The sequence below is a fragment of the Myotis brandtii genome, unplaced genomic scaffold (genome assembly GCF_000412655.1).
Source record: "Myotis brandtii unplaced genomic scaffold, ASM41265v1 scaffold352, whole genome shotgun sequence".
Lineage (NCBI taxonomy): Eukaryota > Metazoa > Chordata > Mammalia > Chiroptera > Vespertilionidae > Myotis > Myotis brandtii.
In genome coordinates, this window is record NW_005363542.1 from 1,739,156 (window position 1) to 1,765,077 (window position 25,922).

The 25,922-nt window shown below is 40.9% G+C and overlaps 1 protein-coding gene across 2 annotated transcripts in view; it reads left to right on the plus strand.

Annotated features, from left to right (window-relative positions):
• The window catches only part of SRGAP1 (SLIT-ROBO Rho GTPase activating protein 1), a 256,690-nt gene that overhangs the window by 202,710 nt on the left and 28,058 nt on the right, over positions 1 to 25,922 (plus strand). Inside the window, exons 9-15 of one of the 2 annotated variants that reach the window (XM_005871684.2) lie at positions 311 to 508; positions 1,910 to 1,994; positions 7,993 to 8,020; positions 11,837 to 11,939; positions 15,893 to 15,953; positions 16,109 to 16,186; positions 18,300 to 18,434. In XM_005871684.2, coding sequence (XP_005871746.1) covers positions 311 to 508; positions 1,910 to 1,994; positions 7,993 to 8,020; positions 11,837 to 11,939; positions 15,893 to 15,953; positions 16,109 to 16,186; positions 18,300 to 18,434 — 688 coding nt within the window. Of the gene's footprint in view, positions 1 to 310; positions 509 to 1,909; positions 1,995 to 7,992; positions 8,021 to 11,836; positions 11,940 to 12,450; positions 12,485 to 15,892; positions 15,954 to 16,108; positions 16,187 to 18,299; positions 18,435 to 25,922 lie in introns of both variants that reach the window. The other variant, XM_005871685.2, reaches the window with a different exon arrangement.

The following is a 25,922-nucleotide window of genomic DNA, read 5'->3' on the forward strand; positions in this document are numbered from 1 at the left end:
GATAAGGACACATGTAATACCTTAATCAATAAAGAGAGAAAAAAAATAAATGTAATTGAGTGAACACCCAGTGATATGTGAGATATATAAGGACTCACACATAAAGTGATGTCCTCAGGATAATTTTGAAGAAAGCCTTTCCTTTATATTGGTGATATGAGGTATTGTTTACCTGATTCGCCTAATAGACTCTGAACCTCTTGGGGCAGGTCCTGCGTCCTCATCTCTGCTGACAGAATGGATTCTCACTACGTGTTTGTGGGATTCACGAAATTATGTACTAATGTGAGAAACACGTTTCTGTTCCCAGGTCAAGAAAACAACTGAAGCCACCTTGCAGACGATACAAGACATGGTCACCATCGAAGACTATGATGTTTCTGAATGCTTCCAACACAGCCGCTCCACAGAGTCTGTGAAGTCCACCGTCTCTGAGACCTACCTGAGTAAGCCCAGCATCGCCAAGAGAAGAGCGAACCAGCAGGAAACCGAGCAGTTCTACTTCATGGTGCGTCTATTACAGGGATGGGGAACCTTTTTTCTGCCCAGGGCCATTCGGATCTTTATAACATCATTCAAGGACCATACAAAATTATCAACTTAAAAATTAGCCTGCTACATTTGGTCAAACATTTAATTAACTCATCCCTAATGCCTTCGCAGGACCAGACCCAATAATTTCGCAGGCCTAATACAGTCCTTGGGCCGGACGTTTCCCACCCATCTATTGCTTCCCTAGCCACCCTTGGAGCTCAGCTCTGGGGTCCCCAAACACTGCTTCTGGAGTTCCATCAGAATCACCTAGGTTCTTTATTAAAATAAGGGCCCCTGTCCACCCTCAGCGTTTCTGATTCAGTCCATCTGGGATAGGGTTTAGGAGCTAGTACTTTTTCACAGTGCCTCAGGTAATTCTGATATACAGACACATTTAAAGAGGACCAATAAAATAGAACTTTTAAACTTTGATGGAAACACATGTCACCAGGAGAACTTATTAAAATGTAGGTTCTGGGTTCGATAGGTCTGGGGAGAGAGGGACTGAGGGTCTGCACCTCGAACAGGCTCCCATCAGACCACACTTTGAGTAGCAAGGGTCTAGACAGGGGTGGGCAAACTTTTTGACTCGAGGGCCACAATGGGTTCTTAAACTGGACCGGAGGGCCGGAACAAAAGCATGGATGGAGTGTTTGTGTGAACTAATATAAATTCAAAGTAAACATCATTACATAAAAGGGTACGGTCATTTTTTTTTTTAGTTTTATTCATTTCAAACGGGCCGGATTCGGCCCGCGGGCCGTAGTTTGCCCACGGCTGGTCTAGGATCTACACAATAAATGGAGCTGGATTCTAGATAGCCTATGGGATGTCCCTTGACATGGACTATATTTTTAATATATTTTTATTGATTTCAGGGAGAGAGAGAGAGAGAGAGAGAGAGAGAGGGAGAGAGAGAAACATCAATGATAAGAATCATTAATTGGCTGCCTCCTGCACACCTCTCACTTGGAATCAAGCCTGCAACATAGGCATGTGCCCTTGACCGGGAATTGAACCATGACCTCCTGGTTCATAGGTTGACACTCAACCACTGAGCCACATCAGCTGGGCTTGAATTTTGTTGTTGTTGTTAATCCTCACCTGAGGATATTTTTCCATTGATTTTTAGGGAGAGTGGAAGAGGGAACGAGAGAGAAACATCGATGTGAGAGAAACACATCGATTAGTTGCTTCCTGCACGTCCCCCAACCAGGGCCTGGGCTGGGGAGGAGTCTGCAACCAAGGTCCGTGCCCTTGACTGGAATCGAACCCGGGACCCTTTGGTCTACAGGCCGATGCTCTATCCACTAAGCCAAACTGGTGAGGGCTTAAATACCTTTTTAAAGTTAAAAATGACTTTTTCCTTTTGCAGAAACTCAGAGAATATTTGGAAGGTAGTAATCTCATCACCAAACTTCAAGCCAAGCATGACTTGTTGCAGAGGACCCTCGGAGAAGGTCAGTTATGTGAAGTAGATGGGAAGGTGACGTGGATTATATATTGTATCGTGTATGTATCCCGTGAAGTGTGTGGATGGGGGATTTGTGCTTTAAGAAGCAGAGGACACCGTTTGTTTAGATTTGGCTTTGTCTGTTTCTGGAATTACCAAGTTCTCCCTGGAACTGTTTTCTTTATGAGCTTGGCGCTAACCTTGAGGAAGAACAGGGAAATCTAGGGAGGGCTGAATAGCCACCACTGAGCTCCCAAGGGAGGATCTGCAGAGCACGCTGCTCCTAACCCTAGACAAGTCGGAAGGAGCTGCATCGGCCCCCACCTGAGACCCCCCTTGCCCCCTCTCCGCCCACGTCACTTCCTCCCTTCTTGGACTTTCCCACCCCTCCAGCCCCGCCCATTTGTTTTATTGGGCCAATATTTTTGTCCCATTGAATGCCTTTTTCGACTCTAGAAACCAGTAAAACCAGTTCAGGTGACTTTTTCTTTCTGTAGACATTGGTTTTAGTGAAGAAATAACCTAACTAAATGTATTGTTCTATCTGATAATAGCAAAAAACACAATAGTTACCACTTACAAGGCTTTCTCTGTGTCAGTCATTGTTCTGAGCTGCATATTTTACTGGACACTATAAATTTCAAATGAGAAAAGTGAGGGGGGGTAAGGATTATAGGCAAAGGGGGCTATATAAATGTTGACTGTTTTTCTATCTTCAGGAAATTTAAAAGGGAAAATTAATATAAGCAAAGTCTCTGTCTTAAGTGCCTCATAGTCTGTAACTTTAATTATCTTTTATTCATACTAGATCCTGCTAGAAGTTATAAAAAGTGAAAGAGAATATGTATGGAAGTGGGAAATGAGGGGACTGGGTTGTGGGAGTAACTCAGGACAAAAACAGATTACTCCTGTTTGAAGTAAATTCTTGCCTCCTACCATTCTAGAAACTTCCTTACCCATAAAGAAGTTTTTCTATCACCTTATTTCCTTGTTTTCCCCAAAGGACCTATTATCCTCAGGGAATTGGTACACAGAAAAAGGTCATCATGACCTACGGCTCCTTGTATTACAGTGAGGATGCCAGACTCTAAGCTAAAAGGCCAATTTCACTTGGAAAAAATTAACATTTATACTACTAAAAAGTGTCTTAAAAAAATAAAATAACCAAACACAATGTATGAACTTTCATTTGACTCTGAATCCAAAAGCAAAAGTTATAAAAGGCATTTTTAAGACAATTTGGGAAATTTAAATATAGACTGTTAGATGATATTATTGAATTAATATTAATTTTCTTATATATGGTGGTATGGTTATGAAGGACAAGAACCTTATTCTTAAGAAATTCTTGCTCAGTGTCATAATGTTTGCAACTTACTTTCCAAATGGCTCAGGAAAAGAGAGAGAGAGAGAGAGAGAGAGAGAGAGAGCGCTCAATAAGGCCAATGTGACAAAATGTTAACAATTGGGAAATCTAAGTGAAGGGTACATGAATGTTCCCTGTACTAGTCTTTCAGCTCTTCTGTAACTGAGGTTTCAGCTTTTAAAAAACAAGATCTTTTTATCCTTTGAATTGTTCTACCTTAGCAGTTGTGTCCCAGTTTTTCCTCTTTTTCCCTTTACAGTATCAGCCTTTTTTCCCCCTCCATCTTCTACAACTGCCTGATATTTCACTGGTGCCCCAAGATCAGCTGCCAGACCCAAAGCATAGATTATCATACGTGTAGATGAATATTTAGGCACAGAGTCCTTCCCTGCCGGACTGGATACCACTTTAGAAATTTCGAGCTGGAGGGAATTAAGCAGTGGGTGAATTCATTCTTGGCACCGCACGCAGACGTGTGTGTTAACACGCTTGGGGTCTCATTCTGAAACTTTTATGGAACTCCTTCTACACAGATTCCCTTATGTTCCGGGAGAGAGAGCCCCACCGGTTAATATTCTTCTGCATGCCATTGTTAGCTAGGGCTGTATTGTAGCCAATTTGCTGAATCCACGCTCCAGATTCTCTTTCGCTGCTGAGCTGTGTACCTTGTGAACTCTAAGCCAGGATTTCTTTCCTTTGGAATTCCTTTCCGTCATTTCCAGTGTCCTAGTGACACAAGCTGGGACAGGTGTCCCAGGCCTTCCCGGATGAGATTTATTCTGCATGTGACACTGGACGCTTCCCACCCAGTGGCAGCAGGCACACTGGCCGCTGCCCGCCGGTGGCAGACCTCTCTGCTTCCGGGCCTGCCCCACGTGGAGGCTTGGCAGCACCCCAGTTGTTGGTCACTGCCTGGGGCTGACACTGGCAGCTTTGCCCGGAGAAAAACTAAGCATGAAGAGCACGCCCCACCTTTTAGCTGACCATTGTGAGCCTGCTGGCTTTCCATGCGAGCCCTGTGCGTGTTAATAGGCTTACACCGAAGGACAGTAGGAGGGTTTGTGGCGCCTGTCCCACGGTGAGGTAATTCAGCAGCAAGCCCTTATGAAGGAACCCAAGGCTAGGTTTGGCTAAGTTAAGTTAGTAGCACAGGATCAGACGGTGTGCTTGGGGACAGCCCTGACTTTTTATATAGAAATCATATCTCTGAATTATACCGGCCCCACTGCTCCAGAAACTGCCTTCGTCGTAAAAACAAATAGAGCCTAACCCAGGATTTTGCAGTTGATCGTACGCGGCCGAAACTATAACTGCAGACATGTGTTTGGCCTGTCTTGCTGCTCACTTTTGGCAGGCTACCAGTGGCCGAATACATCCTTTGATTTACAACATTTCTGAGCAACTACATTAGGCTCTTAAAGTGGCACCATCGAAATTCAGAATTCCAAATCTTTGAAAACTATCGAGATAGAAAGAAACATCATGAGCTGTTAAGACCAAAGTCGTCATCATCTTCTTCATCCTTCAGCAACCCGTAACATCCTGTTGTAATATCATTTGTTTTCAAATTGGAGAAGTTCAGCTGAGCCCAGTCAGTGGACACAGAAACCTTTTTCCTTTTTAGTAATGAGCCTTCATGTTCACATTGGCTTCTTAGTCTGCGACGCTTGGAATTAAGGGGATGTAAGTATCAGTGCAGTGCTTGCAAAGCACAGAAAGTCTGACTGGAAGCTGAGTTCCATGTTGTATCATTTCAAGCGTCGGGCGTGAGGTTTCTGACAAAGGAATCACATAGGCTATCTTCACACTGTCTTAAGACTCCTGTCTTTAAATAGGAGTACAAATATACTTTCAAAAGAGAAGATTATTGTAAGCAATTGATTTTTAGAGAAGCCCTGCAGTAATTGATATTAAGGAAGAAAAGGGACTGGGAAGTAATAGCAGGAGTCCTGATCAGTCATTCATTAGGGACCTTCGTTTTGTTTGAGTTGTGCACATGTTAAATATTTTATTTAATTGTTTTTTTTAAATCTCAAATGGTCACCAAACTGTATTTTAGTTTTTCCTTATAGTCTGTGGAGAAAAAATACATTTAGGCATGAAAAATAATGTACTTCCTAATTCTCAAGTGAAAATGTAAGAGTGGGCAAATTAGGTGTTCATATCAAGAACAAGATAATCCTGAGTCATTTTTTTTCCCTCCAAATGGCATGTATTAGGGGAAAGGGGGAATGAGTTGTCTGTTCTTTTTAATAATTAAGTAACCTTCCAAAGGAAATGATTGAAATCGAATCTTCTGACCACTGGAAGCTTTCACACTTCTCTGGGAAGCAGGTTCTTCTAAGCTTGTGTGTTATTGATCTATTAATGATGATACTGATTAAAAAATAAAACCTCATTCATCAGTTGAGACACACTCTGTACTATTTGCCGAAGAAAATGGATGTGGTGGTGGCGGTTATTCTTTGGAGGCTAGTCCTTACAAAGCTTGCTCATGGTTCATTAATCAAAATGCATCTTTCACAGGTTTTTAATTTTTTATCTCATACTATTAACCATGGATGGATGGAGCAAAATGATCTTAAGCCATTTTATATATGATCTTTTTCCAACTCGAGAGAACATTTGATTGGGATATTTTAACAAAAATAGCAAAGTATTTATTAAACTTATTTCATAATTTTGTTAAATGTATCAAACCTTCGGTAGTTCATATTTAGCCATATGGAGCAGATGGAGGTGTAAAGCATAATCCGTACCTTTCTTCTGGGGTCTTTCTAAGTATTTGATGGGGGGCGGGAGGGAAGACTTACAGTTTTACAATATGTTACTTGGGAGCTCAGGTCTAGAATTAAAACAAACCTGGACCCTAGTGCCAGACCCACCACATACTAACAGCACGACCTAGGCAAGTCTCTTGCCTTCTCTATGTCCAGTCTCTTATGTAAAATAAGAATAATAATACTAGTACCTACTCAATAACATTGTTTTGAAAGTTGTGAATTAATACATAGGAAGTGCTTCCAACAGCACCAAAATAAACGTGTAGATATCATTGCTGTCTTTATTGTTGTTACTAGGTAGTTTATATCATCCTTTTATGTTATAATAAAGTATGCAACATGACAGAATACAATACAACACAAGCCAGATAGTTCCCCAACCCTGTCCTCATCCTAATGATTCACCCTGGGTGATCTCGGCTAGGTCCCATAGCCCCAGCACAACAGAAATGGTAGTGACTCTCAAATTTTAATCACCAGCCCTGCCTGTTCTCTGAACTCTAACTCTGTATAGCAAGCTTCGCGCTAAAGGATATCCCATAGGTACCACATGCCACACTCGGCTCACTGTCTGCCATGCCCACTTCCTGAGAGACCTCCCACTTACAAAGAGCCTTAAATTATTCTAGAGTTCTTTTTTTTCTTCTCCCCAAAAAGTAGCAGAAGGCCAGGAAAGGAAGGGACTTACGTTAAATGGTAGCAGGGGAAAATCTAATTCTTTTCCTTACCCTTCACCCGCCCCTCCAAATCATGGCTAAACCCTGAATCTGCCAACAGTGGCCTAGATCTGTATTGAAAAGGTATTTTCTGATATTAAATGTTGCTTCCTGTTTAGTAAATAGATATTCATGGAAAACTTTGTATTACTTAGTTATTGAAAAGCAGATAATAGAGTAAAAGTCTCTTTCGCAGCCTGAGAGTATTCATGTACCATTCCCAATAAGCCAGCTTTGTCTACTGTTGTTATATTGGCCCTGCCCTACCAGTCTGAGTCACTGGCTCACCTGTTTGTGCTACAACAACATGACCATTCTCTGCCAAGCTGTATCTTCAAGCTGTTTGAGGACCATATCATCATTTTGCAAACAAAACCAGTTGAATGGCTCACTTTCCCACACCCCTTCCCACGGCTCCACCCTAAATGTAAAAAAGAACAGACAGCAACCACAGACACATTCAGACTTGAAATTAGCACAGTTTGTAGGAACACCACAAATAGAGAGCTGTTATTTAAAACAAGTCAAGAAGTCTGAATGTATGAGAAGAACCTCACGTTTTAAATAACAGAGGACTTTTAGCTTACAAGTTGGTGGAATGTAGCGTAATTTAATGTCCTTCTACTTTAATATCTGCAAATGTCATTTCTGATTAGAAAATGCAACGCCTCTCCCCGATTTCATATTATAGAAAGAACACCAATGTAATCTAAAGGAAATTGAGTTCTCCCAATCCTGTGTAACCCCTGCTTCTCCCCCACGAGGTGACAATCAAGCCAGAGGGAATAACCAACATTCTGGGATATGTTTTATTTGTATTTCATCCTTGAACTTATAGTTAAGATCAAGCAGTCACTTCTTACTTAAGTAAATAAATAGCCCTGCCTCAAATTGCCAAGTAAAACATGTTTCTCCAGTCTATAGAATTTATTAAATTTTATGTATAGATTTTATGAAATATTTACTTTGAATTATTTGCCTATCACTATATGCAACCCTCATGTTTTCCGCCATAAATTGTGTAAGTTATTATAAACTCAGAATTTTAAAATAGTGGACAGATGATACAAAACATTACCAAATGCGTTCCACGGATTCCATTCCATTTACTTCCTTTGATTTTTGTTTTTTTCCCTGCAGGTCATCGAGCTGAGTATATGACTACAAGGTAGGAAAACATTTTATCATAACCCATGTTGTGTCTCACTCACTTTTTCCTTTAACAAGAAGCAGCCGTTTAAATGCAAGAATGAACATACTCTGTTAATGACCGTGGAAGATAGTTTGGGCTTGACAAAACACAGTAATGTGAAATGTTTGAGGTTCTCACAAAACAGGATTTGCTCTGGCGGACCCGAGGATTTCCCAAAGGAACCGTAAAGCTCTTTAATGAGCAGACTCAGAAAAAAGACCTCAATTGAATGGGTTTGTTTTATCTAATCAGAACACTTACAAGTTTCTAGAAAAAGTCCGAGAAGACTGTTGATAATTTAATTAACAAGCAACACTATGTGCATATCTACTGTGTTAGCAAATAGGAAGTCTGATTAGTTGCATCCTGTGCCTGCTTTCCCTCATGTTGGACAAAAATCAGAGCTATGTTCAATACTCTCAGGACTTTAGCTCTCTACCCCTTTTAGGTTCACGTGAAAGATTTAACTTTTAATGCCTATAACCATATTTCCTTTCCGTTCTTTTTATTTTCAATTCATGAAAGGATTTTGAAACTAGTGCTGAGAAAGAAAAGCCTTTTCGGAAGCTGATTCTGATTTGAGTTGGGGAACGTTTACGGCAACTTTTATTTGTCTGTGTTCACATTTGCGCAACAGCCAGAGATCATTCTGATTGACACAGCAAGATGACACTTTTGAAGTTGAGTTCCCTTGGAGGTGCGAGGCAGTCAGGACACCGGTGTGCCTGTTGCAGTCACTGGCAAGTCAATGCTCAAGGCTCTATAACGTTCCCGCTGGGTCATTTATTCAAAAGGAAACCCTCTTACTTTTTGGTGAACCAATTCCGAAGATACAGCTACTGACTTGTCAAAACTTGACAGAAATACTGAGGTGTTTCTTCCCCATATCAGTGACAAAGAGGAATAGTACCTCTACATAGTAATATGCGGCTTATGGCGCTTTTTTTACATATAGTATCTCTTTGCACGATCAACACTTTTACCCATTGTTTCTAAATTATAATTAATGTAAGGCACTTCAAGAATTTTTTTTCAAAAAGGAAGGAATGCAAACATAGTAATTTTCAGTGAGAACTGTGCTTGCTGAATGGACTCGATACTCACATCCCTCTGACGGGCACCTTCTCTCCTCCACGTGGGCAGCCTACAGAGGCAGCCCGGTTACCGGGAAGGTGTGTGGCAAGCACACACCCAGAACGAGTTAGACCATGTTGAATGGCCCTGGCTTTGAGCAGTCTGCCTGATAAGCCCCCTCGGCCCTGGGAAGTGGCTTTGATAATCGCTCAGGCAGTTTGTTTTCATTTCAAGTTGCTTTCACGGTGTTAGTATCTCCACATTTGCCTCACTTTAGGACTGTTGGGAGAGGCGATTTTCAGGTGTTTGGTAGAAAGCTCAAAAGACATCCCTGTAGTAGCCCCAACAACGGGTTACTCTGCATCTCCCAGTCGTGCAGGAACAGTTGTCTGGTGCCACTGGGGGCTTTGGCTCCAGCAACAAGTTTGCTTGTCCCATGAATCAGTGACCAAACAAAACGAGCCTGTGTTCGTATCGTCTTAGCTTGGTCAGCTGCTCCAGATATCACCAGATGTGAAGTTCTCTTGGGCTTTGTAATAACCACGCCTTCTAGTTTTTATTTGATGCTTTGATGTCTTGGAGTCTTGCTGACTCTGAAGGGATGGCCCCTCTGAGGGTCAGCCAATTCCTGGAGATAGTAAAGGGCTTGCTTGCAAGCGTGCCGTTTGCATACAAACCAACCAATCCAGAGCTGGTGCCGCAGCTACTTGACATCAGGGCCACTATTCTCCCTCCCACTCACCCAGCCAACCAATCCAGAGCTGGTGCCGCAGCTACTTCCTTCATGGAGCTTTGACATCAGGGCCACTATTCTCCCTCCCACTCACCCAAAGGCCAGGAACCAGACAACCAGGGCCAGTTCCCAGGCCCCATAGCCCACCCAGGTTATTCAGACTAGCCCATCCGAAACCTGTTTACCTGCCTTGGCTGTTCCCTCCCAGGGGAACCACAACAAAGGCTCCTGCCCACATTCTCCCTGGCTCCCTCTGTCTCCTGACCAGCCCAGGTGCCCCCAGGTGGGCTGCCCCTCCTCTGAGAACTGGGAGCAGTAGAAACTGTCTTTTCAATGGCAGTTGTCTTCTGATCTGTTGGGCTCATCAAACCTCAATAGAAATAAAGTCTGCATTTTAAAACACTCCCAAAATAATGAAAGGGGTGGATAAAATGAAGCTCATGTGGTTAAACTCTTGGGTGGGCACCTTCTTTTTAAAGCTACCAGATCCTTTCCTCTGTGGACGGCCCAGGATTCAGTGTATAAAAGAGATTTCAGACGTTTCAGCTGCGGCAGATTATTACATGCTGCCTGCTATGAGTTTCCCTGTTTGCTTCTGGACATTTGCCCCTTTCACCTCCCAAGCACCGTGGGGCTCAGGCCACTGCTGTTGATTGCAGTGGTGATATCTTATGAAGCTGGGTGGGCCTCCATGTAAATTCCCCCGGATTTTCTTTCCAAACGGGCCTTCCTAAACTTTAATGAGCTCAAATTCTCCCTAGAGAGTTTGCCGCTTAACGAAGGGCTTTACCTGACTTCCAGGTGTGATGGAGATCCTTCCACCTAAAAAGTTTACATTGGAACGTCCACAGAGAGAGGTCTAGGGACTCTTCAGTCGTGTATTTCATTCAGCACAGTTGTAGACATTGAGTCGGATAATCCTGGTCCTCTTTGCTCTAAAGGGAGAGGACAGAGAAGGTTCCCTCGCCCATGACAGAGCAAGATGCTACAAGGTTTCTAAAGAGGGTACAGGGTGAACGGGGTGTGCACACGCCAGAGAGACGGGCTTATCCACCAGAGCACACAGACTGGAGATGGAGGGAGTCCAGAACAGAAAGGACTGGTACATCCCAATACTCTACACATATCTAGGTGGTGAGACAGTGTAGCCTTAAAGAAATAACAATTCACATGAGTGTGTACACCCCTTCCCAAGAAATAGCATTGAAACCCAACTCCATCTTTTCACTCGTGATCCATTAACAGCTACTTTTGCATAAAATCAAATCCCATTAACAGCTGAGGGATATTGAACAGATATGATGTTATTTGCATCGAAGCATTATGTTGTAACTAAAAATAGGATCTTTCATTTCTCATGTTGGGATCTATCAGAGCCCTAATTTTTATGACCTGCCGTATGCTCTGTGTGACTTGTAAGCTAAATAACACAAATCGCAAACCTTGGTTTGTAACACTTGGCCAAATAGTTCTCAGTTCCATTTAGTGATGCTTATCTTTTTTTAATTTATTATTGATTTTAGAGAGAAAGGCAGGGAGAAGGGGAGAGAAAGGGGGAAAAATACATTGTGAGAGAGAAACATCCCTCAGTTGCCTCCCACACGCACCCTGATCAGGGATCGAACCCGAAACCTGTGTATGTGCCTTGACTGGGAATGGAGCCCTCACCCTCTCAGTGTACGGGAGGACACGCCAACCAACTGAGCCACACCAGCCAGGGCGGCGCTTATCATTTTTAAACAAACCAGTAAACAAATGTGGACTGCCACACGCAAGAAAAGAGTGGTCTGGATGAATAGCTTGTACGGTTTGTGATGCAAAAATAAAAGTAAATACATAGGAAAGGGGGAGGACTCTTTTCCCCGAGGGTGGGGGCGGCGAAGGAACACGGAATTCCTGTGTTTTGTAATTTTGATGTGACCTATGGGTGTTTCGTCTGTTGTTTGATTTCTGCCATGCTCAGTAATTATATTCCCTTCCCTTAGGCCTCCAAATGTTCCCCCTAAGCCCCAGAAACACAGGAAGTCCAGACCCCGCTCACAGTATAATGCTAAGTTGTTTAATGGGGATTTGGAAACATTCGTCAAGGTACTGGCACCAGCCATCTGGGTGGCTGATCTCCATGCTTCTTACTATAATGGTCTCAGCCTCTCATAAAAGGAGGCAGGTCATTATGTCCAAGTCTGTCCTGGGGCTCTTTGCTTTCCCAGAAAATCAATATAATATTTCCTGAAGTCAGAGAGAAAAGAATATTTGGTTTGAGTGCCTTCAGAAGAGGAAATAAATGTGGGTGTTATTATGCTGGCAAAAAGAGAAAGCCCTCTTTATTTTTTTTTTTTAAAAAAAGACCATAATTTGTACAAAAAGGAAAAGAGCTACCTGATAAAATGTTTTGTTTTTACTCGTGCAAATAAGGTGGCACAAAATATACAAGTCCCTTGTCAGGGTCGCTCTGCAGCTCAGCAAGAGTTCTTATTTCCCGTGACTTGAGGAATTCATTATATTGGATAAATTGTAAGACCCTGTGGTCTGTATCTTGTATCTCTGCTGTGTTTACTCTGTCTTCTTTTTCATCCTGTATTTCTGGTAATGCTTCTAGCCGAGGACGAAGGAACTCGCACGCGAGACACCAGGTATAGTGTTAGAGGGAAGTGAGGGCGCAGCCTCTTTCGCTCTCGGTGTCATTTCCCAATCATCGTCATGCTTGGCTCTAATTGGGCTTTTTAAGGTCTTTAAAAGAAAAATGTTTGCAGCTGGAAATTAGACAGGCTTCTAAATAGGCTTTGCTTAGAAAGGCATTGCAGAAGTCAGACACTAATTTAAGAATAGTCTTCTCTGGTAAAACTGGATAAACTCATCGTTGTTATGTTGTGTGTTTTGGCAAATGGACCAAATTTGAGTCCATGGGCTTTTATGAAAAGGAGAGTCAATATTAAATACCATATGCACACTTAACCCCGGATTATGGACCCCCATGTGAAATAGACAAAAGAGAAAATAACTTTGTCTTTCGTGGCTAACATTTTACAACACCAACTGCAATGTTTCTGAAGACTAAACTTATATAGGAAACTACATCATTGATAATCTCCCTTAATAATATGTTACAGATATCTTTCCTTCTTCAAAGGCAGATCTTTTATTGAATATGCACACCAGTGACTTTTAAACATTTGCGCACACATGAGACTCATGTACGGACAGACAGATACATGCATGCATGGCCTTAAGCATGAGCCCTAACCATGCAATTAAGTGAAAGGCCACAGGACACCTAAACAGCAATCACAAATACACTGCCATAGCCTTAAACCCAGAAGAGCCTTATTGGCTCTAATTTAATATAAAATTATTGTCAGATTTGATTATCCGGTTTCCCAGCCCAAGGCTTCTTATAAGCAGGGGTAAATTAGCTGGAGAGAAGGACCGATCCAATGGGAGCACTGAGATGGGCAGCCGAATGGCCTGGTGGAAAGAGAGGATGCAGGGAAACTCAGGAAAGCAAGTCGGTGATTCTGTTACTTCTGATAGCACAGTGTGAGAATGACTGCGTAAGCTGAAAGAAAAGCACATACTATATTTTTTATAAGATTAAATTCTTTTTTAAAATATATCTTTATTGATGATTTCAGAGAGGAAGGGAGAGGGAGAGAGAGAGATAGAAACATGATGAGAGAGAGAATCATTGGTTGGCTGCACCCTGAATGCCCCCCTACTGGGGATTGAGCCCACAATCCGGGCATGTGCCCTTGGCCAGAATCGAACCTGGGACCCTTCAGTCTGCAGGCCGACGTTCTATCCACTAAGCCAGTGATGGCGAGCCTTTCGAGCTCGGCGTGTCAGCACTTTGAAAAACCCTAACTTAACTCTGGTGCCGTGTCACACATAGACATTTTTTGATATTTGCAACCATAGTAAAACGAAGACTTATATTTTTGATATTTATTTTATATATTTAAATGCCATTTAACAAAGAAAAATCAACCAAAAAAATGAGTTCGCGTGTCACCTCTGACACGCGTGTCATAGGTTCGCCATCACTGCACTAAGCCAAACCAGCTAGGGCATTTTAAAGATTTTTCATTAAGAACAGTTAAAGGACACTGAAGATAGGTACTAAAGAAGGAGTAAACTGGTTATCATGGGAAATTCCCTATGCGAGCCCTTCCCTGTCCCAGATGGCACACTAAGGAATCTTTGGGAACAGCAGTAACACAGCACATCCAGGGATCTCTGCACTTCTGAAAAGTGCTCCATCAGTGGTGGTCCCCACAGTATCACTGTGAGAGCAAAACCATTTCTCCTCTTTGTCCCCTGGGAAAACTGAGAAACAAAGGAATTCCTTTGGTGGTAGGTGGAACACAGCTCACTTCTTGTACAGTATTCCGCCAAAGCAGCTGGCATCCATGAAGTTAAAACACACGTTATATTTTTACTCCAAAATTCATTATACCTGAAGGAAGTACTGGTAATAGCTAAAAGAATAGCAAGTACTTGAGTAAATGTAACCACAAAAAAATACGTTTTAAGTAATAAGACATTTTTGCTTGGAACTATTTTAGTGCAAACATTTTCCTTTTAATAACCTTTTATTCTTTGTTTTTCTTCTTGTTTTAACACTCAGTTCAGCAGAGATGCAAACTAATATTCTCCTATTATCGCTTACATTTAGATATTTGTTGCTCTTTTACAGTGTTACATGTATTGTTCATATAAAGGTTTCTTCCTCTAAAACACACTTGTATCTTAAAGAAAAATCCCCTCACATACTCCGTAGGTTTTGATATAATTATGTTGTCATTCTTGCGTCAACTAGTCCACACCAAAAAGAGTTTGCATTCTTAAGGACTTTCTTTAAGAAATTAATAAAGTTTACATTCCTAAAACAAATGAACTCTTAGAGAAACTTAATATAAGCTCCAGAAGTCATTGAACCATAGCTGGTTTATACAGATTGTCTTAAAACCTAAAATAAAACTATTCCTCAAGCTGTGCATTACCCATTCTAGGAATAGTCACCAGTTTAATTTGCTGAACCACATTATTCCTAATCCTTCCCCTGTGACTTAATTGGAAAGGTTAGTGGATTCTGAATTGTTCTAATATGTTAAGACAGCCAAATTCTTCTTGTGTTTCATAATAAAATTCCTCATGAATTAGTACCTAATGTCAGCTAATCATTTCGAACCTCCATGTTTCCTTTAAGATCTAATTTCTGAAAGAGCAGAGTCTAAAGTACATGAAAAACAACTCCCTCGCCAGTAACCTTCTGTAACGACATGGAGTGCCTGGCGTTGGTACACATTTAACTGTGACCTTGCAGCTCCTTCATCTCACTTGTCATCCTCGCCATGTTTTAAAACATTTCTAATACTCACATTTGTTCAGTAGAGATGTGGGGGGAAATGGCCAAAAAATATTCCTTCCTATGAAAATGAGATCTACTGGGATGTGCCTTTGTGTCATTTTTTAAAAATCCTTAAATCATGAAAAAGTATCAGTGAAAAATCAATCAGGATGAGTAAGTTCTGGTGCAAACTAAATAAATACATTGCCCATTATAAGCACCTGTAAAGCAATTGTCATATCGTGCCTCTGGGAATATGTGAGCCCCTCAGGATGTCCCAGCGAGGATCCCGGAAGGCTGAAAGGTTGTGCTTTGTGACTAGTTTACACCGTTCTTTTTAAGTCCATTAGATTAACTTTATAAATAGCCTTTTAAACAGTGAGTGATTCATATATTCATTTTGCTATGTGAGCCTAAGTGCAAGTAAAAGAGATGCACAGCAGAGTCGAGTTGAAGCAGGATTGCTTTAAAGGTATTTTCTTTGGTTTGCTCCAGAACTGAAACATACCTCTGGTTAAATTTAATTTTAATTTTGGCTCTTGTGTACGATTTGCGGGGGGGTAGGGCGTATTTGGAAATGGTCACCTTTCAGATGATCAATGCCGTGCACTCCTTGTAGTTAAACCGTGAGCGTTATTACGATGTGTGATTTATGCCTCTCCTGGGCTGTTAACTGGTTTCTATCTCTACGCAGGACTCGGGACAGATTATCCCCCTCATTGTGGAAAGTTGTATTCGGTTCATCAATCTCTATGGTAAGCCATGAACTACAGAATTCTTATTTTTAAAAATAATCACTGGGAATATTTCAGTAAATGTGTCTTTCCATTGAATATTTAATTCGTGCGAAACGGGGGGAACTAGAGGAGATAGGGGATCTTTCACTCTGTTCCCCTCCTGTTCTCGTTAGGTCTTCAGCATCAGGGGATTTTCAGAGTGTCCGGTTCCCAGGTGGAAGTCAATGACATTAAAAATTCATTTGAGAGAGGTAAGTGCATGTCTATCCCTCTGAGCAAGTCATGGGACAAGCCATCATTTTCTGTAGAGTGAGGTGGCATACTCACTCTGTATATCTCAGAACCTTTCTCTTTGCATTTATTTCATTTTGGAAATTGAGGTAAGAATCTATTTAGGATAGTTAAGAAATGAAGTACCATATAATCTTGCATAAGGCTTTGTCATCAAGTATAGGAAAGCATATGAGGTTGTGTCCTGGGTTAGGACTGGCAGTGATCGTCCTCGGCGTGTGTGTCCAGGGGGCCCAGGAGGGGCCCTGGGTGGGTGGCGAGGACAGCCCTGGGCTTAGCGAGCAGGTGTTTAAGGTTCATGTCTGTTTCCTTGTTGGGAACTCTTTCCTTCCACCCCCAGGCTCCTTCCCTGTGACCAGCCGTACCTTACTGCTGTTCACAATTGGCTGTCACATAAGTCCTACTACACTGTTCATTAACCCAGTATGATTAGCAAAACCATACTCTTTTGTGTCAGGCAGACCTAGAATCCAGTCAGACTTTTCCATTTCCTAATTTGGGTCAAGTTACTCATCTCTTACTTTGGCCTCGGTTTCCGCATCTGCAAAATTCCAGGGTTGGTGTGGAGGATTAGGCGTAATCCATGAAAATGCCTAGCTCTTTAGTGATGGCTCTTAGTTATTAACGCTCTCCAGTTATAATGGTCTGGATACACCTGCCCCTTCCTTCCTCTGCACGGAAGCCAGGCGGCGAGTGCAGAGGGAGGGGCATAATGGCGAGGAGACAGGGCTGCTTTCTGTCCCGCTCCCACTTCCCCCGGCCCCGGCTTGGCAGAGAGCCCTTGAAATTCTGAAACCTTGGTTGCAGAGTAAACTTGGAGCCAGATGGTTTTCCTGTTCCAAATTCTCAGACTGATATGATGTGTAGAGCGGAGCAGCCTCCCCTGTCAGCAGCTCAGGGTTCCAAGTCTCGAACATTGACCACATTCAGGAGAAGCTGAAATGTAGTAAAGCCTCGGGTTCCCATGCCAGCCGCCACAGGCATCATTAGCTTTCCTTGGAAATTCCCCTGATATTTGTTATTTGTTTGTGACCTCTTTGGGTGAGGCTTTGTCACATTGGATAAAAAAAATAAACATTTTGGTAAATTTTTGTTCAGTGATTTCCCACCAAGGAGCAGAGAAACGGGAACAAACGTGTCCCTAAAACTGCCTCAAGAGGAAAAAAAAACCCCAAACAAGTTAAAATGCAGTGTGCAATTTTTGTGAACTTTAGAAGAGAAGAGCAGTCTTGTGAACAAACGGTAGTGTTCGATTTAAGACTGCATACTATTATGTCGAATTTAAGGATTTTATCTCAATTTCTCAGGGAGGTGGACTAGCCAGGCCACTTAACTAGTATTTTTAAACTGCTTACCATACAGAAATAATATAATTTCATATTTGTGATATATATATATTTTTAAATTTCCACTTTCTATAAAAATTCCTTGGTACATAAGGGTACATTTTCAGATCCCACTGTCTGATTTCAAAATCTTCCACTGCTGAAGGCAGCTTCCACATATGCTGGGAACACCACCCTGCCACTTTGGGAAACACTTATTAATTTAATTATAGGTGTCCTCAGTCTGGGGGGGGGGAAGGGGCCTGTAATATTTTTGATACGTTTTGCTGATCCATATAGCCAGACAGCCCTGTATTATGTCTTTTTCCCAGTGGGTTAAGAATGTAGTATTTGAATTCATGTCAAACTAAGATTACAGATTTTAGCCTCAAAAAAAAAAAAAGTTGGGTAAAATTTTAAATCCCACAATATTTTATTTTAGGATTTTGGTAGCTTGTAAGGGATTATTTGGTAGCGTAAGATTTTTTAAAAAGCTTTATTTTTAGTCAACTATTTTTAAGTTAATCATGGGGTGGTATCTCTAAACCATTTCTTTTAATTTTAGTACCATATAATCTTTCATAAAGTATAATTAAAAGATACATGTATATATAGAAGTCTCTCTCTCTCTCTCTCTCTCTCTCTCTCTCTCTCTGTGTGTGTGTGTGTGTGTGTGCGTGTGTGTGTGTGTGTGCGCGTGTAGGAGAAAAAAAAAAAAGACTGCCTATAACTAATTTTTTTTTTTTAGGTGAAAACCCCTTGGCCGATGACCAGAGTAACCACGATATTAACTCCGTTGCTGGCGTTCTGAAGCTCTATTTCCGTGGGCTGGAAAACCCCCTCTTTCCTAAGGAAAGATTTAATGATCTGATTTCTTGTATCAGTAAGTGGACTTTACTTTTTAGCCTTTTCCCACCAGAACTGTGTCACTACCCAGTTTCCTGGAAAGGGCAATGGCCCCTCTCCACGTGTCCTCCCACCCCCACCACTACCCCATTACCACCAGATTTCTGAGACCATTTGTTTTCTTTCTGGATTCAGCGTGAGTCACCCTCCCAGCTGTGGCCTCACCCTGAGCTGACTGGGCTTTGCTCCTGAACTTGCTCAGGCTCCATAGAGCCCACGAGCTTCCCACTTAGTGGCTGGAATAAGCGGAAAGGCAGGTGCCAACCAGCTAAGGGAGAGGAGGAAGTTATAAGCATGGAAATGTAATTGCTTTTTGGCTTTCGGTTCTTTGTTTTTTCCACCAATCTTAGGAGTGGGATAATTTATCCATCTGGAATGTTACTTCAAGAAATAAGGTAAACTGAGCCCTGGCCGGTTGCTCAGTGATTAGAGCATCGGCCCGAGCACAGAAGGGCACATACCTGGGTTGTGGGGGTTCATTCCCCAGCCCCTGTTGGGCCAATCAATGTCTCCCTCCCCCTCTCCCTTCTTCCCTTCTTCCCTTCCAGTCTATCTAAAAGCAATGGAAAGATATCCTCTGGTGAGAACTAAAATTTTTATGTTTTATTTTTAAAAGAAGATAAACTGAGATAAATGATCATTATTACAGTGCCGGACACCAGGTGGCAATTATCTACCAGTGGGCCCCAGCTCGTAGGCCGAGTTGCATTGGGTCGGTGGATGATACATTATGAAACCAATAATCATCAGCAGAGTGAAGTATTGCTGTTTTCTTCAGTGGGAGCTTTAGACACTACAGGAGGGAAGGTGAAAATGATGTCAGAAATCAGGTATTAACTACATTTGAGTTCCATACATCTAAAAATGCAGTGCCCCATAAGTCTGTTTTCCCGGGCAAGGGTCTAGGGCTGACTTAAATCACATAGTGAGGGCTTCGGTACGTATCAAGCTTTACTCTAAGAAGGAAACCTCCTACCTCAGCTTTCTAGCTTCACACCTGAATCAACTCAAAAAATATTTCTACTCAGCCCCCTGCCCCATTCTTACCGCCATATTCTCCCTGAAGCTGCTGTCACGGTCTCTCACTTCTGGGTTTTGCCCTCTCCCCACATCATTCCATGTTTCATATTGCAGCTAGATTTAAAAAGACAAATTGGGTGATATCACTGCCCCCACCTCCTGTTTAAAAACCTATTTTAATATTTCCCACCTAAAAATAAACTCCTTAGTATGGGCAGTTCATAGAATAAAATTCTTTCTCTATCTGATCTCTTTCTACTTTTGGGCTTTCATCTCCTGCCACCCTGCCCTGTTCACTTTGTTTTTCCACAATAGCAAACTGCAAGCACACGGGGCAATTCCCCACCTCGACGCCTTTGCCCGTGCTGCTTCGTCTGCTGTCCCTGAAAGCCGTCCGCATCTGCTATAAAGGCTTGGCTGACTTGGCTCTCCTGTCAGACACCATTCTCCCCAAAGCAGAATTGGCCACTTTCTCCTCTGTCAGTGTTCCCCTGTGTACCTATATCTAACCCCACTGTCTCCCTCTACTAGAGAGAGAGTTCAGGGAAAGGTTAAGCATGTAGGCTCTGGACTCAAAGAGGCTAGGTAGGACCAAATGTTAGGTCAGTGATGGCGAACCTATGACACGCGTGTCAGAGGTGACATGCGAACTCATTTTTTGGGTTGATTTTTCTTTGTTAAATGGCATTTAAATATATAAAATAAATATCAAAAATATAAATCTTTGTTTTACTATGGTTGCAAATATCAAAAAATTTCTATATGTGACACGGCACCCGAGTTAAGTTAGGGTTTTTCAAAATGCTGACACGCCGAGCTCAAAAGGTTCGCCATCACTGTGTTAGGTCCTGATTGCTCACCCAAAGCTATGTGACTTTAGACAGGTTTCTTAATCTCTCTGCACTTCAGTTTCTTAGCTATAAAATGGAGAGAATATTAGGTCATATATCATTGGGTTGTGAGAATTAAATGAGTTAATATGTGTAAAGTGCCAAGAACAGTGCCTGGCAGTTTGTTCAGTGAAACGCCTATAGTTAAGCTCCAGAGGCCTGTGAGGTTTTGATGGATTATTCCGTTTTGTAGTTTTCAACACTTGGCATAGTTATATTCCAGGCACATAGTAAGTGCATAACTCATAATTGTTAAGTTGAATTTAAATGAAGAGTCAAAATTCCACCAACATTCTTTTGTTGGCATCCATACCTGCAGTCCTGGCTCTCGTTGGGTATGAATTCCCCAGTCATAATTACCTTCACCCCCACCCCCTGCGGTCTGATGTCTTCTGTGGTGTTCAGAAGTGTGTCTGTGCGTCCATTCCAAGGCCCTTGCACAGTCTGAGTCATCTCCGTGGGCCTCTGACCCAGCTGGAAAGAACTGAGAAGGAGGTGTCATACTTCTGGAATTCTCCTTTGGCCATGTCCAAAGATTTCCCTCACATCCCAGCCAGAAAGCTTAAAGCTGGAAAAATAATAAGCACTCTACGAATGCTTAGAGGTTTTCTAGGCACATACATCATCTCAAGGTCTATGCACGTACCAGTTGGTAGAGCAATAGCGACATTGTCGGTTACTATTATACAATTATTTCTTGCTTCCATTGGATGAGAAGAAATATTATTTCATTGTGGTTATTAAAAGCTGAAGCCGTTGAATCAGAATTATCTAGGTTCAAATCCTAGCTTTACCACTTAACAGCTTTGTAACCTTGGACAGAGATTAAGACTTAATCTCGTTAAATATCCATTTTATTTACTTCATAGAGTCTTATGAAGAATAAATGAAACAATTCATAGAAAGTTAGAAAGTGTTTAGCATCCTGTCTGGTACATAGTAAGCCTCGATAAGTATTGCTAGCTGTTATTATTACAGCTGTTACTATGGCTGCTACTATAAACTAGGGTCACATATGCCAGTACCTGGGTTAGCCACTTACCAGTTTGTCTTTTAAAACATTGGTTGGTTTTGTTTGTTTTTTAACATAATTACTAAATGCATTTGGAAATGATGTTAGTATAACAAAAGTTATGTTGGTTCCAGCATGATTTTGCCCAGCACATTACATGTTTTGTAACAAAGACAAGTTTTCCACAATTAAAGAGTTACGCTTAGCAAACTATGAAGACTAAGGAAAAAATGAGGAATCCCCAGCAATATCTTCCTTTCCTGCAAGCGGTGCCTTATATGAAATGCTGCAAGTGCACACGAAAACACTGCAAAGACATTACCCCTGTGTGCATTAAAACAATGGAGGGAATTAATGAAAATCAATGGATTAATAATCCTTGGGTTAAATTTCATGAAAATAGTCTCCATTGGAAACCAAAACCCTCCAGGACCTTCATCTCAAAGAAGCAGAAGCCCTAGGGTTCAAGGTCGATAAGGATGCGAGATACACACACCAGTAGAGATTTCACTGTGCTAGCAATTTAAGTAGTACTGTTAATGTTTTGGATAGCGCTCTAGTTACAAACTTTCTCGCAGGCGTTAACAGTCTTTTACTCGTAAGTTCTGTTATTTTTAGTATACAGTTTTGCAGAATAGGATGTTTTCAAGAATATGGGAGGGCACTACATATAACAACCCCTTTTCTTCCAACATGTAGTCTCTTGAAAAGAAGGGATTTCTAATTATTATTGATTTATCTCTAGTTAAGCGTTTTTTCTTACCAGTGTGACCATGATGCATCTGTAGTTTTCCTAGATTTTCAATAAAACCTTCGAGAATGGTATAATATGTCCATCATTATAGCCTCTCATTGATGTTAGGTACTTTTGACGATCTGAACCATTGATTAATTGCCTACAATGTGCAAAACTTTCTAAGGAGTCAAAGACTTGATTTTTGCATTCACAAGGCTGAAAATCTAGTAAGGGAGATAAGATATTTACAAATAGATTCAACTAAGTTGGTATGTGATAGAAGCACAAAGATTTAGGAATTGTAGGGGAGAGCGGGCACTCATGGAGGTCAGTGGTTGTTCATGCCATGTTCTCCTGGCATTGCTGTAATTGGGTTTGACTTTCCCTAATAAGGTAATTGCATGTGACAGTTATTTCATATAAAAAAATCTATCCTTTGCATCTTTTCTAAGAGTTACATAAACCTCTAGAACACCTCCTACTTTTTTTTTTAATTGCTTACCTGAAGACCTGGTGAACTCAAATGAAATGTAAATTGAAGTGACAAACTTGGTAGTATCTCAGTTTCTCACCCAAAAGTTGATTTTTTTTTTAAACCATCTACTTTGTGAATGGTTTTGGGAATGCTCCAGATTATGCCCACACAGTCTGGGCAGCTTCTAGAATGTGTGTTGTGGCTCTGAGATGTTCCAGGGAAGAAGTCCAAATGCCTGGCTTTAGAAGAGCCATTCATGGCCTCTGCTGGCTGCCTCAGGCTTCGAGCCCAGAGGGAACATTTGCATTCCATTTTACATTATGTGTTATTATTTAGGTGCCTGCTCTGGACATGGGGAAACATTTTTAGGGAGTAATTGTTTAACTTTCACAAAACCAACATGTCATCATTGTAGAATATTTGAAAAACACACAAAAGCACAAAGAAGAAAGTGCTGCCGACCCTAATGCCACCACCCAAAGAGAATCATCGGTGTGTGCTCTCTGTTGCATTTCCTTCATCTCTCTTTCTGTTCCTGTGCACACTCAACTTTTTTAAGAGCCAAAGTAGAACTATATTGTCCATTGTGTTCAGGATCTATCTTTTCTTTGACTTTTTATATATACAGAATTTCAAATGTCTACAAAAGGATACAGAACAACCTAATGAGCCCAGTATAAATGGTCACCTAGATTTAACAACTTTCATGTAGGTAAAACTATCCCACCTATACCCCTTCCATCATCCCATTGACATCATATCATTTCACCTGTATGTATCTCTGGAATATGAAGATTCTTTTCTCATTTTTATACGTACAACATAGCCACAATGCCATTATTATACCTAAAAAAATAACAACAATTCATTGAAAATATCAAATAGCCAGTTAGTACTTTAAAAAAACAATTGTTTATTGTGCTATTAATATGTGATCTCTGTAGGTATATTAGAAAATAAACTAGAAAAACAAATCACCTGAATCCCTCTACACAAAGATAACTACATTTATTTTTTTAGTGTCTTTCCAGATTTTTTTCTGTACATATATCTATATACTTTTAAAAGCAACTTCTCAAGATATAATTCTCACATCATACAATTCATCCATTAAGGTGTATAATACAATAGTTTTTAGCATATTCACAGGTTATGCACCCATCACTACAACCCATTTTAGAACATTTTCATGACTCCAAAAAGAAACCCCAATTAGAAAACACTTCCCATTTACTCCTAACCACCACTACTCTCAGAAGTAGGCAACTACTTTCTATCTATAAATTGACCTATTCTGGCCATTTCCTAGAAATGGAGTTATACAATATGTGGTCTTTTGTGACTGGCTTCATTCACTTACCATAATGTCTTAAGGTTCCTCCATGTTGTAGCATGTATAATACTCTATTTCATTACCAAATAATATTCCATTATATGGGTATATCACAACCACATACCTTTAATAAAAGTTGTGTCATATCCAGTGGCCACTAATAGATGTGAGATTTCTTTTTGAAGGTTCTAAAATTGATTGAGTTAATGATTAATCAACTGTGAATATACTAAAAACCATTGAATTGTATACTTTAAATGTATGAACTATACAATATATAAATTATATCTCAAGAAATCTGTCATTAAAATTTTTATCATACTGCCTAGCTGGCATGGCTCAGTGGTTGAGCGTCGACCCATGAACCAGGAGGTCACGGTACAATTTCTAGTTAGGGTACATGCCCGGATTACAGGCTCAATCCCCAGTAGGGGATGTGCAGGAGGTAGCTGATCAATGATTCTCTCTCATCATTGATGTTTCTATTTCCTTTCCCTTCCTCTCTCTCTAAAATCAATAAAAACATCTTTTTTAAAAATTCATCATACTATATTTGCTCTTTGTAAACCACTTTTTAAATTTAATGATATCATTAACATAGTCTCATATCTGTAAATATGTTTTAAAATATAAATTTTAGTGGCCATGGCGTGGTTTTTATTTAACAAATCCCTTAGTTTTAGAAATTTAGATTGTTTCCAGTGATTTTGCAATTATACAAAATACTATGATGAGCCCTTTAGTGCACAAATCAGTTTGCTCATTTCTAATTGTTTCATGAAAACTTATGAATTTTTTTCCTGGTCCTCTAGTGTATGTTTTTGTTTCTAAAAATTCTTCCAGCTTTATTGCGAACATGGTTGTTTTCTCTCTGAGCTCTTAATGTGTTTGATGCCTTATAATAATTTTCTTTTATCCCCAAAAATATTTCCTAGGCCTAGTATCTGAACTGAATAAGTAAAGCTTCCTAGGCTAAGACTCCGTTTCTTCATACGAACCTTAATATGATAATTCAGCAGAAGGAGAAACATTCTGTATCTATTTCTACAGTGTTTCTATTTAACCAAGAAAGAACACAGTGGCTTAATTCACAGAAGTTCATCTGTTAATAGTTCATTAGAGAGAAGTCGCTAGCATTTCCTTTCCTACCTAGAAGAGCAGCTGGTAACTCATCTCTAGGCCAAGATCCATCCAGATGTACTAGAATATCTCTCTGGGTTTTGTTTTTTTTTCTTTCCCTGTTATTCACACACATCGCTGTTATGCACACACAATTGGTGAATTCCTAGACATTATTAGAACCTAACAGTAAACCTAAGTGCCCTGGGACTGTTCAGTTCACCTTGAATACTGCTTTATGGCTATGGAGCTCAGAAATGGTTGCGTGCTGGCTCTTAAATAAACCATTCTAAATGTGGTCATCAGTTTCCTTTTTTGTCTTTATACTTAAACATTAATTTGCATCTTGTGATTTTAGTCTTTGTTTTCTGACAAACCAACACTTTCGCAAATAGTGCCACAGAAGACCGGGTGTTTCAAATAACACTAGTGTGCACTTTTTGCCATTTTCTGAAGTAACCTGTGCTTTGTGGGGAATGTTTCACACAAATGTACATGGAGCTGTCAAACCCCCAGGCTGGGAAGTTGGGATTTCGACAGAGGAGCCTTGCCATGCTAGAAAAAAAGAGTATAAATTAGCCTACGGGGCTTGGAGCATGTGACCAAGATTGGAAGAATGCCACTTTTACCTAATTACATAAGATCTGAATTGTGGAAACAAAGCCCAGCATAAAAGAAATCCAAGTGAAATACTGGTTTTCCTCACTGACACCTTTTCTAGGGGAAGAAAGATCCATCTCTTCACGCAGCTTAAAATTATGGAAGACTGAATTGCCACACTCACAGCCAGCGAGGAATGCACATTAATCAGAGTGTCCGTAGCAACCATAAATTTTGACCCAGTAACGGGACTCAGGAGAGTAAATGAGTCATTTGCACG